The sequence below is a fragment of the Anopheles bellator genome, chromosome X, assembly GCF_943735745.2.
Source record: "Anopheles bellator chromosome X, idAnoBellAS_SP24_06.2, whole genome shotgun sequence".
NCBI classification, from domain to species: domain Eukaryota; kingdom Metazoa; phylum Arthropoda; class Insecta; order Diptera; family Culicidae; genus Anopheles; species Anopheles bellator.
This window is the reverse complement of record NC_071287.1, coordinates 3,934,338-3,959,292: the sequence shown is the minus strand read 5'-3', so window position 1 is coordinate 3,959,292 and position 24,955 is coordinate 3,934,338. Positions and strand designations below refer to the sequence as shown.

The 24,955-nt window shown below is 47.0% G+C and overlaps 4 protein-coding genes across 9 annotated transcripts; 1 reads left to right on the top strand and 3 right to left on the bottom strand.

The window, feature by feature from the left end:
- Positions 1–291: 291 nt before the first annotated feature.
- On the bottom strand, positions 292–7,238 carry LOC131213162 (anoctamin-4). Its single transcript, XM_058207141.1, has 7 exons — positions 7,097–7,238; positions 6,241–6,983; positions 2,564–3,530; positions 2,248–2,480; positions 1,547–2,174; positions 1,257–1,462; positions 292–1,192 (listed from the first exon to the last, which is right to left on the bottom strand). Exons 1-7 carry the CDS (start codon positions 7,107–7,109, stop codon positions 563–565), a joined length of 3,420 nt encoding a protein of 1,139 aa, XP_058063124.1. The 5' UTR covers positions 7,110–7,238; the 3' UTR covers positions 292–562.
- A 3,702-nt stretch (positions 7,239–10,940) lies between these two features.
- On the top strand, positions 10,941–20,597 carry LOC131213664 (adenosylhomocysteinase-like 1). 6 transcript variants are annotated; one of them, XM_058207756.1, is made up of 6 exons: positions 10,941–11,019; positions 15,165–15,555; positions 15,867–16,186; positions 17,733–18,082; positions 18,142–18,713; positions 18,795–20,597. In XM_058207756.1, the coding sequence occupies exons 2-6, from the start codon at positions 15,546–15,548 to the stop codon at positions 18,920–18,922; spliced, it is 1,380 nt and encodes a 459-aa protein (XP_058063739.1). In that variant the 5' UTR covers positions 10,941–11,019; positions 15,165–15,545; the 3' UTR covers positions 18,923–20,597. The 6 variants fall into 6 exon arrangements, with proteins under 6 accessions (XP_058063739.1, XP_058063741.1, XP_058063742.1 ...); XM_058207758.1 differs by having other exon boundaries at positions 10,945–11,019; positions 15,192–15,555; XM_058207759.1 differs by having other exon boundaries at positions 10,959–11,019; positions 15,235–15,555.
- On the bottom strand, positions 20,498–23,726 carry LOC131213665 (uncharacterized protein C15orf61 homolog). The gene is made up of 3 exons (XM_058207760.1): positions 23,589–23,726; positions 21,086–21,257; positions 20,498–20,985 (listed from the first exon to the last, which is right to left on the bottom strand). Exons 1-3 carry the CDS (start codon positions 23,639–23,641, stop codon positions 20,668–20,670), a joined length of 543 nt encoding a protein of 180 aa, XP_058063743.1. The 5' UTR covers positions 23,642–23,726; the 3' UTR covers positions 20,498–20,667.
- Positions 21,271–23,359, bottom strand: LOC131213663 (NADH-ubiquinone oxidoreductase 49 kDa subunit-like). Its single transcript, XM_058207752.1, has one exon. The coding sequence runs from the start codon at positions 23,132–23,134 to the stop codon at positions 21,728–21,730; it is 1,407 nt and encodes a 468-aa protein (XP_058063735.1). The 5' UTR covers positions 23,135–23,359; the 3' UTR covers positions 21,271–21,727.
- Positions 23,727–24,955: the final 1,229 nt, after the last annotated feature.

Below are 24,955 nucleotides of genomic sequence, written 5' to 3'. Positions count from 1 at the left end.
ATCGGTTAGAGATTGTGGCACTACGTTAACTTCACATCTTGTGTGTTGTTGTTGTCACTGCGTTACGGGTCGGGGTCGATTTATTTCAGAGCCATTGCATACTGCTCCGATATAATTGAACTTCAAAGCATTCATGTACCGTAGCGGAGTACAATTTTCTTTAGCACTGTACTTTACACTTCTTCATGTGCCTTCGCTTCTTTCTTACGATATAATGAAAAACAAACAAATAGCAATTCCAAATGTACTGTATTTCCTGGAGAATTTCTGTTTTTCTCTGTTCTCTGTTTTTTTTTAATAAGGCAGCTCAGATACAACCAAAACAGAATAGAAGTACGAAAACAAGATTATTCAACCACACCAGGAGGCGATTTACGCAACTTCCATATGATTAGCAGTACCGTGTATACCCGATGTAGAATGGGGAATAATTTAGTTAGTTACATATATGAAGGAACTTGGCATTGTTTATGTACGCAATACGCGCCCAGCACGGTTAGCTGACTGCCCTACATTGTGCGAAGACAGTACCTTTTGTCCCCTTATCCCCTTCCCATGCAGGCTACACTCTGGACGTTACAATGCCACACTCTTGAAATGGGTCGTAATCGTCGTCAAGTTGGCGGTGTGCGGCGTAGTTACCGCCGTCCTCAACAGCAGTAGCGTTATGCATCTTCTCCCCCGGCAGGCTACCATCCTCCGACGGTATGTGTCCGTTGCGTGCAACACATTCACCACCGTGTGCACTCGGAGGGAAGGCAGTACTGGTGCGCTGCATTTTCAACTTCTCTTGCTCGATAATGTATTCATTCGTAAGGTACTGTTCTCGTTTGATCTGGTCTTGCAGTCGACCGGGCACATCCGGTATCGCCCACGCCACAACGATCTGCACGAAGCTAACCAGATTCTGGTAGATTACGACAAACGTCAGCCGTATCGCCAAAATTTGCCAGTAGATCGAGGGCCGCTTGTAGGGGCGAACATCTTCCGGTGGGTTACGGTACTCCGAGTAGCGACAGATACTCACGTTCGAGTACTGACTTTCCAGGGGCGCTACGTGCTGCTCAAAGTGTGAAATATTGAAGTACGCAAGCGTATGGTTCACGAAGCCTTCATCCGTGCCCGTCGGGTTGACGACGTGCATGTACATCAGCCGAGGGATAAAATTAGAGGAAAACGCTATGATAAAGGCCTGCAACAGGAGAAACCATTTAGTAGAGCCCACACTGAAAACAGGTATCTCGAAAGACACTTACACTTGCTATGACAGCAACCTTCCCGACGACGTGCATAATATTGTACCAGATGCCTAGATCGCGTACCCGCTGTGGCACTGCGCGTTTGTAGTACAGGAGAAACTTTTTCGCATCTAGCCGCGTCTCGAATACGTTGTTCAGCAGAGCAAAGAACGGCCCCAGTGGAAAAGCCACCACAAATATCGTTATAAAACCGTATTGAATCACTGGACAGGGTTTGTGGTAGAAAATGGGAAACAAGAGAACGATTTAGGGGAATCCGGTAACAAACATTCGATCAGTTGATTTACCCATTTTTAAATACTCGTTGAACAAGCTCCGATCGTTCCAGTTGATGAGATTGAAATCTTTGGTCCACTGGTTGCAGCATATAAGGCGTTCGCCGTTGTCGCTACCCTCAGCCTCGATGCCGAGTACACTTCTAAACTCCTTGAACTTTTGTACCAGGAACGGTATCAGAATTTCGGTGATTGCCCCTATGGCCTGTTTGCCAACCATTATGATGGCCAGCTGGATGCACAGCTCCATCAGGCACCCGCCCGGGCTGCACTCTTCCTGCCGTAGGTGCAATATGCGGTTGTATTTGGCCGGATAGCCAGGGAATTTACCCTTGATGAACGCGATGTAGAAGATAGAGCTGTAGTAGTTGACGAATTCAAAGAGGTAGATCTTCAGGTTGAGACTCTCGTTATACTCGGTCTGTGTACGGCGGTACTCCACGTTTGTCATATACACCGCGACGTACTGGTAGGCGTAGGTGAGGGCGGTCGAAACGAGCAGATTGATAACAGCAGTCGTGGCGGGAAAAATGATTAGCTTGCCCGATACAGACCCGCCATCGCCGTATATGTTCCGTGACGTCATCAGCGACATGCGGTAAACAACGATGCCGAACACGGCTGCAATAGTTAATAAAATCTATGCGAACGTAGAACGAATGAGAGTATTAGAAATGCTTATTTGAACGTTACGGAATATTTGCAAAACTTACAAATAGGAAAATCACAGAGTAGCTATAGATGAAGCTGGGAAACTTCTTGGTCCAGAACGGCGGTGAAGGTTCCTGCGAACCGGTGGCAATGTTAAACATTGTTTTTTTAATATTCTTCAACCGGGCCAGGTACTGAGGCCGTGGGGGCTCTGCCAGCGAGCAGTATTCGGTAATGCCCCAGCGGTGCTGAATTTTCGATGAATATCTTTTCCACATTTCGAGATACAGGGTAGCTGGAAAGAGTGTGCGAAAATTCGTGAAAATACGTATCGAAACCGTGTCGCATGTGTCCCGTGGGGACACGTCCGATACCTACCCCAAATGGACATAAAGATCGAGAAGACGATCGTCATTTCGTTGTCGAATATGTGCGCCAGCTTCGAGATGTTGCAGGTGGTGTTGAGGTACCAGTAGTCACAGTGCTCGTCGCACTGCGGGCACATGATCGTGCGGTTGTCACTGCAGATCTCCTGACTGATGCGATTGTCTCGGTATGTGAGCAACCCGTAGAAGAAGCATATCAAGCCGACCACCGACGCAGGTATCAGCATGTGCGTGTAGAAGCCGAGCCACGCAAAGTACATCGCAATCTTGACACCGAAGTACTCCTTTATGTAATCTAGCGGCTGGTGCTTGATCCACTTGCTAATTGAAGCCCATTCCTGCAGCAGCAGCGCCCGTTGGCAGCTGGACTTGACATCTGTACAACCATCGTGCAGTGGGTACGCGTCTAGGTACACTTGATCCTCCACCAGCCGCCCGATGCCAATATCTTTCTTGTCATCCACGTTCTCGCTAAAGTACGCCCGCTCTAGGATGAAGTTGACGACCGCAATCCGTATACTGGGCGTAAAGAAATTGGGCTCCTGATCGTTGAACAAGTACGGCTTGTCGCGCGAGTACTCGTACAGTAACCGATACTCGGGCGCTGCGAAGATATTGCGATCGATGATGACGAAGTTGAAGAGCGGGCGCCGGAACCACCGCACGAGTGTGCTCTGGATGCTAAAGTCCCGCGTAATGATCTTGTCTTGATTGTCTAGCTTCTTCATTGGCATCTGCATCTTCATGATCTCGCAGTAGTGTGACAACACTTGCTCCGGGACGTGAATCTTCACGAAGTGTATCCGCTGACAGTTTTCCATTTCGATCTCCAGCCCCTCGTACTCCAGGTTGCGCTGGAACAAGGTTCGTTTGGTGACCGCCGCCGGGTCGGTTTCCTCGCCATTGTACGCCAACACATAATCGACGATACGTTTCTGGTCCTGGAAGTAATTCCATGTCTGCGATGTTTCAGGGCATTTGAGGGAATAAAGGCACAACAGAGTCATACGTTAGCAACGGGAAAAGCTGCCTAGTAAAAAACACAAGCAAATTGTCTTAGGGTTAAGCATCCGTAGCGCTTGCCATGGTTAGCACTATGTCTTATGGGAGGAAAGTTGTTTAAACACCGATTGGATTGGTTACTACATTAGCACGACATGTAATCGTAGGTGAGATGTAAGAATGTATAATTCTAATCTGATCTTGTTGAAGGTTGAAGGGCAAACGTTCTTAATGTTAAAAATATGGCAAAATATGTCGCGTCGCATCGCTATTGTTGGATGACCTGTTGGTCCAAGAACTATTACTAGGAACAGAAAGCATTACGGAAGAATGTGACACGAACGACTGTGGTTGGACTGTGGCGTGTCATTTGCGCCATTTATAAAAGAGCGCGTTTCGTTCAGTTACATTTTTAATACAAAGTAAGTGTACAGAAAACGCCCTGCAAAATACCACACATGACATGCACACATACGCTCACACACGCATACAAAAGGAACAGATTCCCTCCCGGCCTCTGTGATGCTGCGTACACCGGTTCTCCGGGAAATGGCATCATGCAACTCAGCACATTTGGAGCAGTTTAGAGTGGTACACGTAAAAAAAAACAACCAACCATGAGCCATGGTGCTCATGAATAGTACGATGATCTAAAAATAAGCAAAGCTGTGTCCTCCAACCCGGACAACTGATCCTACCCCACCACAGTTCCTGTGCAGTCTCAGGCAGATTTTACACATTTCACCGTCTCTATCGCGCTCCGAATCTGCGTTTCAGTTAGGTTCAATATTAGGCCACTTAAATTCTTGCTTTGTTTCTTCGTGTTGCAAGCACAGCTAGAAAACCAAAAGTATTACAAAACTTCCATTCAAACAACCGACGCTGCGAGCCGATGCAAGCCACAATGAGAATTGTGACAAACGGGCTTAAGAGACCCTAGACAAGCATTTTGCGAACATCTCCACGCCACATCTGTCTCGCCGTAGCCCCCCGCTTCTTCGTGCATCTGGCTATGCTTCTATAAATGGCTTTTTTATGAGACTCCTACAAACGGAAATTCGATGCAGTTTTCAGTATCACGCGTTTCATACGGGCCACTTTTTGGCAGTATATGACGCTGCCGTACGTAACATATGGTTGCACGTTGGCACCTGCTTGATCATTCGCCGGGCATCTAATTAGACCGCCATGAAGAGGCTATCGCTATCAGGTGTTCTAGTTGAGATTGAAGGCTGTTCAGTTCGACGAGCCTCAGTGGAATGATTACAGAGCAAGCTAGTTGCGCTAGTGATATCGGCAGCGGCAGCAAACAGCAGCAACAGCAACAGTAACTACTGGATAATTCTTGCGGGGAAACTTCGGAGACTGGCGGCACGCGGATTACTTTCACTACCAGCGAATAGGAATCGCAACGATAAAAGAAACCTTGTTTGCTACCGTTTACTTAGCTTTCACCCTCACTTGACATTTATTCGCCGTTACTATCGTTCTAGTCGCTGTCGCCGTCGTGGCGTTCCCGGTCTCCGTCGCTGCCGGCTCCTCCCGCTGCGCTTCGTTTGCTGTCCTCGGCGATGTTACGGGATCGCCAAACACCATAGTTTAACGCGTTTCCCCACGATACGCCAAACGATTCGCACTGGCTGTTCGACTAGATCGGTTACTTCGCTCGGTTTCTTCTCTAACACTTATGGCACAGTTGCCGCTCTTCTGGTCAAATCTCAGTCGCGATTTGCGATGCTTTGCCGGTTCCGTACGGCGACAGAGATCGGTCTCTCCCGGTAAAAATTATCAAGAAGAAACCAGAGCAAAAATCCCGGAGCAGGGTGTTAAACAGGGAGTATCTGAGATGCTGTTACAGCTTATTCACTCATCATTTAGTCTCTCTCTCTCATCTCGCGCTAACAGAGGGAACTTATGTTTCTCTCATGTGGGGAGCATTCTCGCGCCTTCTAAAGTTTATATATAATTTGCACACGTCCATATCTCATCTAATATTTTTGTAACGGAATCTCTCCGAACCTATCATTCCTCCATAACCGCTAATATTATGGACTAACAAACCACTTCCTCGCGCAAAACGAAAATTTTTCATCCTATGATACACGACGAATTGTGTGTGATGATGAAGTCACCCGCAAGATGTGTGATCTTGTGTAAGGAGCAAGTCTACCATAGTCCATCCGTCGTACGTCGGACTGTGATAGTGATTGTCAGATCAGCACGATGTTTAAAACATTGTTCGTCGGTTGGGCTAAATGTAAGCATCTGCCTCGCTGATGCTTGTAGCACAATGATAAATGTATTAGCATGGCTAGACGTGCGTTGAACCGTTTCCGTCCAAAACCGGAGGCAGAGCGCAATCATCATAACGATGATGACCTTGACCGGGTTGCGGGACCCCAGAATGTGGTCGCCGGATTGAGCAGCATAAACTCCGGGCGTCACAAATGTGTACAGCTTAGGTAAGCATTGTGTAGCGCGGATACGTTAATTATCAAAAATGGGGAATAGGTCTCTCCAGAAAGGGAAAGTATAGATAGAGTGAGAGAGAGAGAGAGAAAATGAGGGAGAGAGGAAAAGAGAGTGTGAGATAGACGAACATAGACTAGAGAAGCCATTCGAAAGTTGTTGAGATGTTAGATTAAAATGAAAAGATGGTACTTTTACCCTAGACTTCCACAACTCATAGGTGACTATCGAGTTGGATATATCATGCTTAAAATCGGGTTGGTAATCGGTACGAAAGTGAAGATAGCTAGAGTGACTAGTGCTAGGCACCTGTTCGTTGTACTCGGTGCTCAGAACCGGCTTCAGTATGCCGCCGATAAAGCCCTTCGTAGCGTTCGTCTTTGTGGCCCGCGGCACGTAGGGCATGTTTGACAGCCCACCATTATGCCGCGAGTCCTGCAGCAGGGCATCAGTGGTGGTGCGAATGCTGCTGCTGTCGACGCTGCCCAACGTCCGGTCTGCGCCCGAGTCCACCGAGCCGAACCGCACGTCCTCGGCTGAATGATAGACGGTTTGGCGGGACAGATACAATGACTTCCGGTTCGCACCGTCCGAGTTGACCGACACCGCGTCGAGATAGATGCTTTCCCTTTCCTCCATCTCGTCGTCCACTTCCTGGTACGTGTTGTGCGAGTACTTCGGTTGATAGTGGTCGTAATGACAGCAGTCGGGAACCGGCAGTCGCCGGTAGTACTCGTGGCTAAGCGGGCAGTAGTAGTAGCTGTCAGTGAAGAGTGCGGTGGGCGCTGCGCACGGCGGCACAGCATCCGGGCGGTGGGGTTGCTGTTGTAGCGTGCGGTTCAGCGGTTCGACTACGTCCTCGAATTCGCTTAGATCGCACGATACATCATCTTTCTCGACCCCTACGCTGCCCGCGTAGTCGTTGTCCTCGTGCTGGTTAACTGGAAATAAAGTAACCATATTAAACCCCCATTTTATGCCATGAAGTTCGGTGGAAGAATTCAAAAAAGGAAACAAACAATAGGTATCAGTTGAGCTTCTCGTTATGCCATACCTCTGCAATACATGATTCCGAGCAACGCGTTTCGGGCCACTGCGCCGGTCAGTGCCTATCGCAACGTAGTCGAAGTTAAGTTTACAAATAAAGTACTTCACTTCAACATCAATGTGCTATCAGTAGCAGTAAAGTATTCATCACCACCGTAGGAAAATTTCCATCTTTACCATCTCCAGCTATAATCGCTGAACTTGGAACTACCCATTGTAGCACTGCTTGGAAGTGCAAACAGCTGTCGTCATTGGTTGTTGTGATTCTAGGCACTGGTACTGTGCACCTGCTTTTACAGAGACCTACGTATGTTGTTCAATTTCACCAAACACGAACCGTAAACCGCTGATCTTGTAAGAACTTAGTCACCGGTAAGAACGGCACTGTCGTCCATTTACACCAACCGCCTTCCAGTTCATAGAGCAACGAAGGAAGGATTCCTGCAGCCCAATAACAGTGTACTTAGTTTTGTCACAAATTTTCAGTAGAACTTTTGGCCTCCAGTTTCGGGTGGCCTAAAAAATCAATCACAAATAAACGCGCAAAATGGCACAATTGCCAGCGGTAAGCTAACCGCAAAGCGCATCCAACCGACACTGGAAGTCGAGTAAATTTGCCCAGCTGTGCACTCTTCTAATGGCGGCCAACGGGCCACGATAGATTTATTTTGAGTTGTATGTGGATGCATGCATCGTTATAGGTGTAGCAGGGTTGTTGTTGTTTATAAGCTGTATTTCGCTTTCGATCTCTTTTTCTCTCATTCCCTCTCTCATCCAATAAGCTACGAAAAACTATCCCGCACAACTTTGGGCAGATGGGTGGCAATGCAGGGTGGCAACCCTTTGCAGGGGTAGCCAAAAAGGTTGTAGGGTTATTGACAAGGGGTGGCGCGGGGGGGAAAGTGGGGTCGCAGGATGGATGGTGGAGGTTTATGAGCTTTGGTGTTTGGGGTGTTTGGCGTGCTGCGAACTAACGGAAACGTGTTTAGCTGGGACGGCTGGTGACAGGTAAGCTTGGCTTTTCCAATTCCCGGTTGGTGCGCTTCGTTATCGGAGGGTCCCAGTGTCGATATCACAAATCTGCCGGGGCTGGGGGTCGACGATAAACTCCATTCAGTGGATTACGCGTTACACCATTCCATCGGATATGGTACAGGCGCCTACGGGTTTACGCGATAAGAAGGCCATTGCAGCTTACGATGCCAAGGCTAGCGGGGAACAGAAAGTTTCGGGCTCTTTCGAAATTCTCAAATTAACACGTTTCGAAAATGTTAAGCCACATTAGCCAGGCTCAAGTTCCTCAGTTTGGGGAGTAAAAAATTAGGACAAGAAAGCAAATAAGCATGGAGCCTAATCTAAACAATATAAACAGTACTTAGCTAACTGCGACCGATAACTGGAACCGGTGGCCCAGAGACCAAAGGAAAAATTACCGCTGATACACCTTCGATCGGTTTTCATTGCCGTTCTTTCGGCGGCATTGATTCACAATATCGACGGAAATAGAAAAAGAATTCTGCGACGTGTGTAATCAATAGTTTCGCCACGCCATCGAACCGTAGCAGGGCCATTCATTGTCAATGTGTAGCTTATGTACATTCAGCGGCGCTAGAACTAGCCAACATTTTCCGAGAACCGAGTGAGTTTGACCTCGAACTCGAAGGCAGAAACAACAAAAAATCAACAACTGGATGCTACAACTGGAAAAAATAAAATGGAATGACGTTCGCAGCAGCGGAAGTTGTATGCCGTGGGGCAGGCAGCAGTATTTTTGCCGGCTCGGCAGGCTTACGGGGGAAGCTGTGCGGATGACATCACACCAGTTTTCCAGTAGCCATTTCATGATGATGATATCATTTCGGGAGAAACCCAGACACATAACATTTTATGCAGATCTCCGAGTCCTAACATAAACAAAGGCACGTGTGCGCATCCTCTCCAAATTATCCTAGGCCCCCTGCGCCTTACCTGAGGCTTTGCGATGCAAACAAACTATCCATGAATGGCCCGGTGCTTGGGGCGCACGTCGCTGGTATCAATTGTTGATTGATTGATGATAGGTCCTACAATGCACCGCTCGGTCGTAAATACCACTCTTCAGTCACACGCCACACTCCGTTCTAATCACAGTCCGCTACCAACGAGACCAAATTTCGCTTTTGCTTAACAAAACTGATAAGAATACACGACGAGCCGCGCACTTCACTATAAATTGCGATAGCGATCGACAGGGGCGATTATCTGAAACGAGAATTTATCTGTCGCTCCTTTGACGTTGGCCGCGGCAGGCAAGTCATCTGCTAGCGACGGCGAACTGTCACACGGTACACGCGTATGTGTGCGTATCCAGCGTATCCAGTTCATTCCAGTTTCTCCGGGGCAGTAGCGGTGAACGTGGCACTCAAACGCACGGTAGCTCAAGCCAGCGGTAATCGTTCAATTTCAAACCCACTGGATTGGAATCACCGTCGGGTTGGTTGACTGGCTGGATCGACTGTTCTGCTTTTTAGGCACTTATAAGCCTTCTCCTGCCGAAAACAAAAATCGAAAAACATACAAGCCAGCCAGCAAAATAGAAACAGAGCATCTGAAGATGGACGCGCAAGGAGACAAATCACGAGATGAGAGAAACTTCATGCCCACAATCTCTCAAGGGATACAAGAAAAACCACGGTCGTTAAGATTAACCTGTGTAGCAGTATGGCGGAAATTAGTTGTAGAATTCATAGTTTACCCATAGTTGGCGCAAACATCATATGAAAGTATCTCCGAATGAATCAGATTAGAACCGTGTGTCAATCAATGTCTTTGCTAACCGTCAACCAGTCCGACAGTAAATCTTTGTTAGAAGAAATTGGAACACATCAAGGCACTCAATAGGCAGCAGCACTAGCCAAGAAGTGTGCAATAGTATGAAATCAATAACAATATTAGCGTGACAATACCAACGTATTTTTTTTTTAAATTCAAACGATTCCATTTCAAATGATGGCGAGTAGAACCTTTTACTGGGAGGCCACACGGGGCGTGCAAACTAGTGTAAAATTAATTTGTAATGCCAAACCGTTTGCTAACAGTGTTGGATTCGCGGTCGGCCGACTCGTAAACGTTTTGACAGAGGCGTAAACAGTTTGGCATTACAAATTAATTTTATGCTAGTTTTTACGCTTCGTGTGGCCTCCCAGTTACAAATGCATCGCTACACGGTAATCGCAGGGTTGAGGAGGACACTATCTTCTAACGCGAAACAGTACAATATCAGCTTTAAATTAACAAACTGCATCGCAAAATGACCGTGTGTGCCCAATACGCCGTGTACGGTTGCGTTGTGGTAGATTGTTCTTAACTAAACGAAACTGCCATCACCGTGTTTTTAAAAAATGTTTTTCTATGTTCACTGTCTTTATTCGAAATTCGAAACAATAGGGAGGCATAGGAATGGGGGTTACCGAATTATACCGATGCGAAGGGTAAAAATCAATAACAGAGTTTGATCTTTAATTAATGTTATGTAATACCTTTACTATCTTCAGTATCGACCTGCAACATGCTAACATTTCCATTGAGGGTTGCTGTTTGCTGCTGCCTACACCTGGATGCACGCTATAACGTAGCCCCCGGTAGAATATAGGAATATTTCAACAAATCTGGAAGCAGTATTTAAACACTTTAGGGCCATAGTGTCGTCACTGGTATTTAAATCATCCTAACGTCCTAACGTTTTCGTTAAACCAATCAGGACGCTGTTTTTTTCGAACACCGCTATAGCGTGTATCGCAGTGTACGCTTTGCCGACGACGAGACGTCACGCATCCTCTGGAACGAAACGTCAAACACAGTTCTCGTCGATATGTACATATGTTTGCTAAACGCATCAGTCGTAGAGTGAAAAAGTGCATATGCGGTTCGTTGTGTACAGTTTGGTAGCACGTAAGTTGTGATTTGTTTATCCACTTGTTTGCTGTTGCGGTTTTTCGGTGGGCAAGAACTGCGCGATGAAAGTGCCCTCCTAAGCACTGGAACCGCTAACCAATTCAGCCAAACGGTCGTCTTGTGTCAACAGCAACTTAAGGGCCAGCCGGATATCGCGTACGGATGGGTGGCCTTCGCCTCGCAGCATGCCATAGCTGTGATGGTACGCTGTTTTTCCAACACGTCGCCAACATGTTTGTCCTTTTGTCGGTAATTGACTGCAGGTCGCAGGGCAAAAAAACACCTATTATAGAGTCGCTGTAGCCATGGCCGTCCGGTTAAGGCCACACGCAAGATGCAGGATTGGAAAGCGCACTAGGAATTGAGCCAAATGTTTTTTTTTTCTGGAATAAGAATTGATTGAATTACTATCGACATGATGGTTGCAATTACGTGGATTGTTTGATGTTTTCGCCGTGCCCTACATTTCCTCCGCTGTCCGTTTGATTGGAACGGAGCAAACTGACACCAACTGCAGCAGCTGGTGTGGGGGTTTAAAAACCTTCTCTTCGTAATGAGCTCTGTAGGCCACCTGCAACCACCTGAGCAGCATGGGTGAAACGTCGGTAGCTCCAGGATAGACACACTCGCACGCACGCACGCACACGTTTCACTCGTCCTCAGTTTTCAACAACTACGCTACGTCGGGCATAGGACAGAGCAATGTTATGCGGGATGCGCCGCATAACCTTGGCGTTCGTATGGATTTGAATGCGAAAAGCGACTTGAAGCGCCGCTTATGCTTAAGGCGTTCATTACGCGGCTAGCGGGGTGTGTTTGTGTCCCCGTCGAAACTAGAATCGCCCTATGCATCAGCGAAAGTGGGTCATGCTTCACTGTCATCGGCATACTTGGGATGCTACGGCCGAACATTCGTTGGCTTCGAGGTTCGTCGATTGCTATTGGTACTCCGAAACTAACCAGCGAGTCAATATCGTTGCTGCATCTCCATCTCGCAGCAGCAGGATGGCGTTGGTGGTTGGTGGCGCATAATAATGGCAATTGGCACAAGTTTCTTCGCTGGCTCACGTTCGAGCTGGCGCGCAAATGAAGTGATTGTATAACTTCGCCGCTGCTGGAAAACCTACCACGTTTCGACTCTGTAGGACAGCGGTTGTCTTTGCGGATGCAGCTTCTAAATATTGCGACAACAAACACATTTTATTGTACTTATGTTTTTTCTATTTTCTATATTTTTATGGCCTCGGTACCTGTGTGGTTCTGGTGGTATTCCGATCTTTCGGCACCAGTTCGAAACTCTCCTTGCAGTGGCACGCGTGCTCGGTCCCTCGGTCGGTTGCTTTGGTGTCCGCGTGAAGTATGCATACACAAATTTTCACCCACCGTGAAGCAGTGCGAAGTGAATGGTACTTCTCCAAGTGTTTGCACCGGGAAGCTTTCGCAATGTAATTAAAGTCGTGCCCTAGAAACCGTTGATCATGCACACATATCGAGCAAACTTGGCAGAATGTTTCCGATATGCCCCTTTCAACCTTCGCTGACGGCAATGGACCACGTTGGCCCCGGTGGTAAGTGGGTCAGTTGACTGATGTTGGATATCTCCCTAGCATCACGTGATCGCACCCAGTCAACCGATTCGATCGCCGCACAAAGATGTGCGTTTGTAATACCCCCCTGCTTCCCTCTCGTGGTGATGCAATAAGCCGGTTTTGTTCGCACGGGTACGTGCCTGGGGTTTTTTTGCTGGATACAAATCGTTTCCCTAACGAACTTTTCTTTCGGTTCTCCGACTCTGCCGACAGCAACATCACTGCCACGGATGTGTTTTTGTCACTATCAGTGAGATCATGTGATACACACTCCTACGAAGATCCCCGCGATACGCGGGCACACGTAGGCACTCATCGAGAAACAAACATGAGCTCGAGTGTATGTTGCTGTCATTGATCATCAGCCAAGCCCGCACAACGTAATGCAAAAACAGGACGGAGAGAAAAAAAAACTATGTGAAGCAATAAACATGCAAAAATGGAATACTGTAACTAACAAGATCTACTAGAACTGAACATATAGTTCATCTCTTCGTACAGATCAGCACCAAGATCCGTCTCCGGCAATAGGGGTGGGAATGCTCTGTAATAATTGCATCTGGTCGCCGACTGACGGATGCGTTAATCAGTATGTATGTCTGAAATCTTTTTTTTTAGTCTTGTTTTGCGTGTCCGGTATGTTCACCTACTCGTCAGTATAGTTGGAGTTGCTAAGAAAGTATACAATAGCGATTTACACGAGTTGTCGTCAGACGGTTGCCCTCGAAAGTCGGAATATCCTTCCCGGATTGCACAGCTCGCCCGGCTATCTTCTGCGACACCTTCGGAACGAAAGAGAACCTAGCGTAGTTGATTTTGCTATACAAGATTATCCTTCAGCGCTCCCGGTAGAACCTTTAAAGCCAGACCTGCTCTCAAAGTTTGCAACCGGCGAATCGCGCTCTGTTCACGTGATCCATTGTTGCGCGTAGTGGTAGCAGGTCAGCGAAATCACCTTAAACCTAAGGTCACTTGGGACTACGTGAGAATGCTAATCTGTAACCAGCCAGAGGTCCTCGTGCTCAGCGCTTTTATGCTTTACAGAACCTCCAGAGGCTCCACGGGGAAAGAGAATGACGTTTGTCCAAAGCAGCGACACTACCTGTGTCTACTATGCAGACGACGGATCAAATGTTGAACACCTGGCTTAAGTTTCACACCAAAAAAGCGAAGATAGCCTGAGAAAAGTGCTCAAAACGTATCCGTGAATAGGCTAGTTGTTAGCAAGTTATTAACACCTGGAACGAAACCGGCATCACTAGTCACCGCTCGTACCACCGTTCAGGGTGTGAACGTGGGAAGCAATAAGCGACCCAATGATTCGTGCTACATCCCTTTTCTAACAAAGAAAAATAAAAAGCTGGCAAATGTGCTTCCCCATATATTCAAATATTTGCCACAACTGCAACAGCCTGTTAGTTTGAACCGGTTTCTACCTGCTGTCGGGCGGGAGGTTTCCTCCCGGCAGTTTCGCTGAACATATCGCACTCCCAGCGACCGTTTATGACGCATGATGGCCCGAATTGGGAATCAGAGCCCAATGCCCGCCTTCCCCGTTGGCTCCACTTGGCACGGTTTAATTAACTCAACTCCTGTGCGATCGAATTCCGGATACTAGCAGGCCGCCGGTATCAAAAACCAAATTAGAGGTTTTTGTCCCGTCGTTGCCGATCTTATCAAACCGGTGGCCCAGAATCGTAAATATTAATTAAACTCTTCCATAGCCCAACCCCTCTGTTATTCCGTGCGCCTTGCTCAATTTGAGGGTCCTTTAGATAGACCCGCATTCGTTGAGCGATGCCGTTGCGCGCACCCTGTGTCGCAAGTGGCTCTTGATTTGTATTTATCTATATGAAGTAGCGAGAACAGGAGTGGGGTAGTCAGCGAAAAGGCGGTCATTCTTTGCACTTCTGATAACAGTACGTGCTGCTTCACTCAAGTTTCTCACCAAAATAGTACACCCTGCGGTGCCCCCCCGACATAACTACTAAGAACCACTTTCCTAACCCTTACAGTGGTACAGTCTAACTGTAGTTTGATAGGATTCTGATACGGTAATAGTCACGGGCCAGCGCAAACCGTTATTAGTCAGAAATTAGTTCCAGACCAGCCAGACACGGCCATTGCATAATCAGTAGCCCGCTCAATCGTCATTTATATTGGCCCATATATATATATATGTTCGCTTTATCGTGATTTGTCGCATTCGATTATCAGGATCACTCGAGCAACGGTCGAGTGTGGATTGGCTTGGTCGGCAGTTGATTGATAGTCCGGCGGACCTCCGCCGCGGTTTTTGCGCACAACTGTTCTGCGTGTCGTCCGAGATACACTAGTTTTATCCTGTGCAAACCTGTGCGCGGGTGCACTGCAGCAAAGAGAGAGAGTGTGTGTTTGTGTGTATCGTGTTTTATGGGGGGTGATTTTAGTGTGTTCACGAGTGACATTTTAAGCTGCCATTCTCCAAGCGGTCCAACCGTTAGGAATTTCTCGCATTGCCCACAGTGAAAACCCTTCAGGTCTGACGGTTGTGTTGGTTGTCTGTTTGTTAAGCGTGCGGTTGGTCAGCCTCTGTTGCAGGCAACCTTCATCCTTCCGTTCCTCCCGTACCCGCCACCATCAGCAACATCTCCTGAGCACTGGAACGACACGAACCAAGCCACGGTTTACGACACGATCAACCGATACTGCTGCGCACACCAGCGTGCCGCGACCACACAGAACCACAATTGCCAATTACTTCGTGTACTATTGCCGCAACAACGACGACGATAGCGACGAGCAGCAAATATCAACCGCGTGTTGCAACCCCGCGGGCACCGTTTGTCACTAGCTACGAGTGGAACCGACCGGACTGGCCGCAGTTATCGTTCAGCGCCGATCGACGCAGAACCGACGTCTACACAGTTAGCTACACAGCAACCACCTAGCAAGATGAGCATGAGTAAGTGGTATCCAGTGAGTATGGAATAGTGTTGCTGTGCCTTATTGGTTTCAAGTACATTTTACAGAAACGTTGCTTTTGTCGTAAAGCTGTGGCAAGAGATCAATTCCAAACGTGCGCAAGGGTTGAGCGCCGAAATGGAGTAGCGATTTGCACGCCAATTTACTAGCTGCCCGTAGATTTTACCAGTGACGCAAAATTCCTCAATTCATATCCTCACACTCAAATTGATGTTGAAAATTTGCATTCCATAAGCTTCCACGATTGTCGGAGTAAAACACAAAATGAAAATGATGGTTTTTCCGTCCCAGGTTCATACACCGAGAGCAGCTCGGAAGAGGATGATCTTTCACCCCGCGACAAGGTACAGCAGAACTCGAAGGGGTTTGCCGATTTTTGCGTTCGAAACATCAAGCAGCATGCGTTCGGACGGCACGAGATCGAGATCGCCGAGCAGGAGATGCCTGGAATCATGGGACTACGCAAGCAGGCGCTCGACGACAAACCGCTGAAAGGTGCCAACATCGTCGGTTGTACGCACATCAACGCCCAGACGGCCGTCCTGATCGAAACGCTCATCCACCTTGGCGCGAACGTCAGATGGGCCGCCTGCAACATTTACTCCACACAGGTAAGTGTGCTTCTGGAGGTTCATAATGATGGGCAACGTGACGTGCATGCCAACAGGTTGCGCCGCTGTGGCTCCACAACGGTATCAATCATTGTTCTTTGCACAGTTGCTGCCGTGAGGAAGTGTTGAAAAGCGTGACGCGTTTGAATTTTGCGTGTTTGCTTCGCACGCCTGCACAGCTCATGCCCACAGTGTCTCTGGGGCCTAGGGTGCCGCTAGGTAAGATCGGGAAGGTCGATGGAAACAGATAACGTGCGATAGGGCCTCCGAGTGGCCACTAAATGGGACGGTACCGATGGAAAAGATAACGTTGGATGCGAAGCGTGTCTTGTCACTGTACCTTTTTCATTTTTCCACAGCACTTTATGACGTGCTAGTCATAAATGTATACGCGAAATAGATAAAGAGAGTCAGTGTCTGACTGTTCAGTTAGTGGTAGTTTACGTTTTACGATTGACTGTGCCGGATGTAACGGTGGAAAGAATCACGAAGCAATGTTCAAGTACAAGCACGCCAACATCTTGCACGACACTTGATATATATGATCAACCGAAATACGACACTCCGAAATATATTATCAACAACCAACCATCAACCATAACCATCAACCTTACATCATATATGATGTAAGGTTTGCTGTCCGCCAATCATTGAATGCAACCCCTTCATCATCTTCCCCCGTCAAATAGGCGAAATTCTTTTAGAAGATTTTTTTGTAACATTTTCAGCATAATTATTAGAACGGACAACTTAAATTTGTGTACTCAACAAGATCAGTTTGCACTGTCAGGATCAGGGTTCGAATTAACGTATCTCCCATAAAACCCGATAAATCGGTGCAGCGCAGACGGTTGATCTACGGACGAGGCACAATTTGCATCGGGTTTTTAACTGCATTTTTTAAATTTTCTTCTTCTTCTTCTTTGGCACTACAACTGCTGTGCGGTCTTGGCCTGCACCACAGACAATTGTTAATGTCAATTATCCCTGGTGCTACCTATAACAGTTCGTTTTTACGGGCGGGGTTGATAGTTCCGCGCCAACCCCCCTCTGTCAGCGCCGGTATCGGGAATCGAAACCATGGCCGGTTGAGTCGCAACCGGTCCCGGGATTCGAACCCTGGCCAGCTGCGCTGACAGCGAAGAGCGTTACCGACTACTCTATCAGCGGGGCTTTTTTAAATTTTAAACCTGGCAGAATTTTACTCCCACGTTTAAAGCTGCTTGCTTCATGGAAACGTGAAGGCCGTATATGATTCACGTGGCAGTCGCCACGTGTTATTCTTATTTTTGATTGGCGTGTTTTGCTCTTTTCTGGCAATGTAATCTGTTTTTCGAAATCAAACAATAGTGGACGGAGGTGACCTTGTTAACTTTGATGCCTCCGAATGTTTACAGCGTGTACATGAATTCTTTTTTATTTTATTTTAATTTAAGATCCGTTTCCGATTTAGGATAGAAAAGATTATTGTATGAGTCCGTTTCTTTTTGTATAATCTTGCTGTCATATTTATTTGTTCTCGTCAACCGGTTGGTTTTCTCCACAGAACGAGGTGGCAGCTGCGCTAGCCGAAAGTGGAGTACCCATCTTTGCGTGGCGTGGTGAAATTGAGGAAGACTTTTGGTGGTGTATCGACAAATGTGTCCACGCCGAAAACTGGCAGCCTAACATGATCCTAGACGACGGAGGCGATGCGACGCATCTAATGCTAAAAAAGTATCCGGTTATGTTCAAGATGATCAAAGGCATCGTAGACGAGAGTGTGACAGGTGTTCACCGGCTGTATCAGCTGTCGAAGACCAGTAAGTTGACCGTGCCGGCCATGAACGTGAAAGACGCCATCACCAAGACCAAGTTCGACAGTCTATATAGCTGCAAGGAATCCGTTATCGACAGGTAAGTACGGGTGCCGTTCGAGACAGGTGAGCATTCCTTTATATTTTGTTCCTCTTTAGCTTGAAGCGCGCAACGGACATAATGATTGGCGGCAAGCAGGTGGTGCTGTGCGGTTACGGAGAAGTTGGGAAAGGATGTGCCCAAGCGCTCAAGGGTCTTGGCTGCATCGTCTACGTGACTGAGATCGATCCGATCTGTGCGCTGCAGGCGTGCATGGATGGGTTCCGCGTAGTGAAGCTCAACGAAGTGATTCGGACGGTCGACGTGGTTATCACCTGTACTGGTAACAAAAACGTTGTAACGCGCGAGCACATGGACAAGATGAAGAGCGGGTGTATCGTTTGCAACATGGGTCACTCGAACACTGAGATTGATGTAAACAGTTTGCGCACATCAGAGCTGCAGTGGGAGAAGATGCGTTCGCAGGTCGATCACATTATATGGCCGGGCCCCGACGGTAAACGCATTATTCTGCTGGCCGAAGGCAGGCTGGTGAACCTGTCCTGTTCGAGTGTGTCTTCATTTGTGGCATCGATTACCGCCGCCACCCAGGCACTCGCCCTTATCGAACTGTTCAATGCACCGCCCGGACGCTACAAGGCCGACGTTTACCTATTGCCGAAGAAAATGGGTATACTTCGTTGCACTTTTTTCATCCACTGTTAGTACATTTTTTTGTTTTGTTTTCAACTCGTACACCTTACGTTTGCAGATGAGTACGTGGCGAGCTTGCACCTGCAGACGTTAGATGCGCACCTGACGGAATTGACCGACGAACAGGCTCGGTACATGGGCCTCAACAAGGCGGGTCCCTTCAAACCCAACTATTACAGGTATTAAATGCGGCGAACGACATCGTTGGATTAGAGATGAAGGAAGCTTCATGCTGAAAATCTCTCAAATGATAATAACAACAACGACATCGTCGTGCGTCGCCGATGGTGCTGTGTTGCTTCATTGCTTCGGCCTTTGCAACCCGTTATCCTAAGCCGCTGATTTTAGATGAATGAGCAACTGCAGACCACCATTATCCTAGGTTTATGCATCCGAAACGGTCAAAGAAAGAAAAGAACACAAGATGTGTTTCTACTCCACACTGAATTGTAGCAGAGGATAAAGTGTCAAAGAAAAAGATGATATTTTATAAAATTCATCCCTGATGGAAGAGCTGAACGCAAATTTTATTTTGTTCGTAGTTTGTTTGACAAATTTTCACACTTACCACATTTCACTTAATACCGATAACGCGCCATAGCCAAGGTACGCGAGCCTCGGTGAAACTTTAATGAATTTCCTTATTACATTATAAAATAAACAAATGAAAGTGAAAATAATACAAATGAAATCGAAAATAAAACAAATGAAAGCTACACACATACACACTTTCAGAAGAAGAAATATTAATTACCAGTATTTAGAAGCTGTAGATTATAGGATATATGAGTAGCCAAGATTATGTATGATTGAATTGAAGCCTTACTGAAAACGCTATTTAACAATAAATCTCGCATCCACGAGCTAAGCAATGTCACGATCAAATGTAGACGAATTAAGAATTTGTGCTTTGTTCACTAAGAAGCCACACTGTAAGATATACTATCTATTGCAACACGCTACGTTCGAGTTTTATCGCGATTCATGTTTTCTTTCTCATTTCCCCGTGCAAACGTTCCATTACAACATGGTGAAAGGAGTACCGAGTAGTTTAATTATTCGATCAGCTACGTTCGTTGCAGTTCTTAGAAACACTTGAGTTCGTGATTGACTTTGGGAGAGCTGCATTAGTACATACTTGCGACACCTACAACGCGCTTCTAGGGGAGACGACTTGATTTTTGGGCTATTTTCAATTGTTTCGTTTGTCTTGCATACAGGAGAAGGAATAGAGAAGATACAATTAGTAGGAAGATGTAGAAATGGAAAAGTTAAAGGAAAGCAATGGAGATGGTCACGAGAAGAAAACGATGATCAAGTTGCCCGTAAATAAAAATCAACGGATACAAATATAATGATGGATGAGTAATGTTAAAGTTAAATATATAAAACCTTCATTTCTATAGACTTTTCAGATTCCTTCTAGACTTTTCAGAGTTAATGATTTCATTTCGCATGAATGGATGCTTTATTTGTTGACGTGCAATACCGACATAAATGCTGTGTTGTGCACCTGTTCAGGAATCTGTGCTTTCAGATTGAAAAAAAACGATAAGAAAACGTTTCTTTCATAATTTATCCTAATGTTCACACTTTTTTTTCATTAACCTGCGACATAGTGGTTCAATTGTTATACGCTTTGTGCGGTAGTCTTCTAAACGAAATTACTATAAGACAAGTAAAAACGCGCGAAGCACAGGGACGTAGCATCCGAGGCCCGCATACCAACACACGATACGTATATACTTTTGGCGAACGAATTGCAATAAAACAAATGAACTAGTTTTAAATGGTTTAATATGGTATTTTTAAAATCTTAGAAGGACGGACTGAGTCGTATTTATAATAAATTACTTATTCGAGATTATTTGATATATTTTACACCATTATTACATTTCATACTTTTTTCTGACTGGAGAATAGATTAAGATTCAGTACTGTGAACCTTTGTCTTCCTCATAAAGAAAGTAAATCGGCACCCGCCCGTAGCTACCCATCTCGACATGCTCGATATGCCGGATAAGAGAGACAGCTGCCAGCCCGTAAAAAAGTAGCGGTATGCCCAGATTTACTACTTTGATGCAACGGAAAAAGTAGTCGTCGAGTCTCAGATCCTGTATGGGGCGCTTGGTACAGTGGTACTTCATGTAGGGAAAGCATCCAGTCCGCAAGATATGGTAGTTAGTGCCGGTATCGAGGGTCCAGTTGAAGTGCGACCTACCAAACTGATCGTTTATTACGTCACGGTGCTAGAAATAATATATTTTCATTTCAAATTAAAAAAAAGTTAGCTTTTTAAAATTTACGTTTGGTGAACTCGTTGAAACTAAGCGCTTTTTCTAAAGTTACCTTAATGAAATAAGACGTCCATGGCGGCTCGTTACACTGCTTTAGGTAGGCCGTTAACACCTCGGAAGCTTTCGGTTTGTCGCCAACATTTAGCACTGATTTCGCAGGAACACGCATCCTGTGTTTGGACGACCCAAACAGTCGAAATGGAACGGAAACGCGTGCATAGTACCTGCAATTTTGTTTTAAACGGCGGATATTTAGTACTATCACGAAAGGAACACGCAGTATATGTTGCAGATGTTATTAAAAACCCGCCTACTAAAGACAGGTTGCTTAAGCCATGCGAAAGAAATGGCTTTTGGAACGCAAAACCAACCATATTTTTTTATTCTTGTTTTATTTATTAATAGTTAACACTCGTTTCTTTTGCTTCGAATTCATTTGCTTTTTCGCACAGTACCGATATTTGCTTTTTATCATTTGTTTGATTGCTGTATACTCTTCACTCGCCAACCTTCCGTATTTCATTTATTGTTAAAATGCTGAAAGCTGATCTTGATTGTTGATTCAACGAGGAACGAGAACCGATAGAGCGTTCTCGACCGCCGAACCACAGCGACGTGAAGGTGTGTTGTATCGGAGCGCACGCTACAGCAAAACTAAAATTACGCTCTTGCGTTCCGGCTTCCGTGTTCCGACTTAGCGATCGATTTCTCCGAACACGACATCCAGCGTACCGATGATGGCTACCACGTCAGCCAGCATATGGTGACGACCGATCTTGTCGAGGGCTGCAAGATGTGCGAAGCCGGGCGCCTTGATCTTGCAACGGTATGGCTTGCTGGAACCGTCCGCCACTAGGTAGATACCAAACTCGCCCTTCGGTGCTTCGACCGCGGTGTACGTTGCCCCCGGTGGCACCTGGTAGCCTTGCGTGAACAGCTTAAAGTGGTGGATGAGCGCCTCCATCGAGTGCTTCATTTCGCCACGCGAAGGCGGTGTTAGCTTTGCGTCGTCCGTCTTAATCTCGCCGGCGGGCATTTGATTGAGACACTGGTCGATGATACGGAGCGATTGACGCATTTCCTCCACACGGCACAGGTAGCGATCGTAACAGTCGCCCTTGGTGCCGATCGGCACGTCGAACTCTACCCGATCGTACGCATCGTACGGTTGTGACTTGCGCAGATCCCACTTGATGCCGGAACCGCGCAGCATGACACCGCTGAAGCCATAGTTGAGTGCATCCTCAGCTGACACGATGCCAATGTCAACGGTACGCTGTACCCAGATGCGGTTCGTGGTCAGCACGTCCTCTACTTCGTCCAGCCGCTCACCAAACTTGGACGCAAACTCGTATATATCGTCAAGTAGCCCGAGCGGCAGGTCCTGGGACACACCGCCCGGTCGGATGTAGGCTGCGTGCATACGCGCACCCGAAACGCGTTCGTAAAACTCCATCATTTTTTCGCGCTCCTCGAACAGCCAGAAGAACGGTGTTAGCGCGCCGACGTCCAACGCGTGCGTCCCGACTGCCATGATGTGGTTGAGGATGCGGGTAATCTCACCAAAAAGCACCCGGATGTACTTGGCGCGCAGCGGAACATCGATGTTGAGCAGCTTTTCGACGGCAAGAGAGTAGCACTGCTCGTTGCACATCATGGAAACGTAGTCGAGCCGATCGAAGTACGGCAGTGCCTGGGTGAAGGTTTTATACTCAATCAGCTTCTCGGTTCCCCGGTGCAGGAGCCCGATGTGCGGATCCGCCCGCATCACCGTTTCGCCGTCGAGTTCAAGAACGAGCCGCAGGACACCGTGCGCTGCCGGGTGCTGGGGCCCAAAGTTTAGGCTCATGTTCCGCACTGTCTTCTCCACCGGGGCGATCTTGCTATTCCACGGTGGCAGCTTCCAGCGGGATGTTACCTCGTCCGGGTACATGACCGGACCCTTGAACTGGTCGATAAATTCCTCGTCCGGGAACCATTTGCCCGCGCCACGCACCGGCTGTACATTATGTAAAGCGGCCGCGCTCTTGAGCAGACCGCTGGTTACATAAACGCCCAAGTTGGCCCGCCTAGCCACCGTGTTTAGCACCGAGAATGCCATCCTTGTGCCGCGTACGTCCGCGACTCGAACAGGCTGGACAATCGATCGACGGGGGGAAAACGAACGAACGACAGACGAACGAGCGGATTACAACACTCCGCGGATACGTAGCCCTCGTTCGGCCAGATGAAGTTTACTTTTCTCCCCTGAGTGACAGAAACGAGAGAAAAATGGTTTCGCTTCCTTCCCTTCACGGTGTTATTGTTGTACGTCAAGCTGTCAAACGAAATGCGAGTGTAAATCGCAAGACGAGAGGACACGATAAGGACAACAGGTCGAGCAACGAATTTGAAGTTGGCAATCGGCACCGACACCTGCCAGAGTGATGTGAAAGAGCATTATACGTATCCTATGCCTTGCTTGTTGATCTCAAAGATCAAAACTGAAGGAAGGCTTTTCGAAGCCAACACTGCGAGAGAATGTATATTTGCACCCAGTACAATGTAGAACTTACCTGCCGGAGAACTTTGCGCCGCTGTCCATATAACGTTGCATAATGTAACACATTCAACAAAGTCCTAAGCTGGCAACGTATCATACAACACCCGGCCATCTATAACATCGCTCTGACTTCAACCATTCGTAGTCCTGCGCCGCAACGTTACGGGTTCGTTGTGATTGAGAATTGGTATAGATATTGTTTCTTTCATGACAGCGCGTGCGAATCATTCACGATTGAAGGATCATTCAATTGGAAGGATGGATGCAAGGAAGGATCTTGAAGAAATGATCAAATCAACAATTTGTTTTGCATTCTCTCTCTCTCTGTCTCTCTCTCGAACTATTCATATCTTCTTATTCTATATATATATAAAAATGGTTGTTTGTCTGTCTGTCCGTGCCTTTTCTCCAAAACTACTGAACCAATCCGCTTGAAATTTTGCCCAGCGTAGTTTTGCGACCCCGGATTGTAAATAGGAAACTTTGACCCTCCCACACCACCGGGAAGGGGGGAGGGGGCTCCCATACAAACGTAACGTAACGTCTCATACGTAACGTCCCATTCCAACGTTTTCGAGCAAATCGAACCGAATTCGGCAGGCGGGGGTTTTGGGGGTGGGGAAATGTTCTGGTTTCAAATAATTATGCTTGGCCGAATTGATCTTGAATTAAGAATACTTTTAATGATAACCGTATCTGAGCAGGGTGCGGTAATAACCGTGCAGTGAATCAACCCTACACAACGTAAAGCCAAACCAATACATTCAGTTGCACCGCCGACCCCGCCGCCGCACCGTGCCGACGACGGAAGGTCCTTGTGATAGCCCTAGTCCTGGATGGCCTGTTCGTTAAATAGCAATACACGAGGTTGCCCATAAACCAACGCAATACACCAAGTGCATCCTTACTAGTCAAGGTGACCCTCAATCGTGAATCGTGTTCCTTTAACGTTCGATATAAACGTTTTACAATGGAGTGTTGGCTGAAAAAAGTGGACAGCCAGTGTTGTATTTTTTTTTTCGTATGTTCCCGATGCGGGAAAACCTCCTTGTGCTCCGCCGCGACTGGTTAGCTAGTAAAGGTCGTGGGGCAAGGGAGACGGAATGCTCTTCAGCACCCTTAATTAGTGTTATTGTATAATGCAAAGCTGCAGCTGGTTAGCTTTGTCGTAGAACGCAGTAAACTGTTCAAGAATCGCTAACCATTCGTTGGCTTCGATTGCTTTCCCAAGCGCATCCGTAGCTTTCTATGAAATCTTCAAGGTCGATTGCAGTGGGTATGGGAAATCTCGTAAAGCGAAAGATGATAAAATTATGCTAACACTACATTGCAAACCAACCAACCAATCAACCAATCAGCCAATCAACATTCCAATACAAA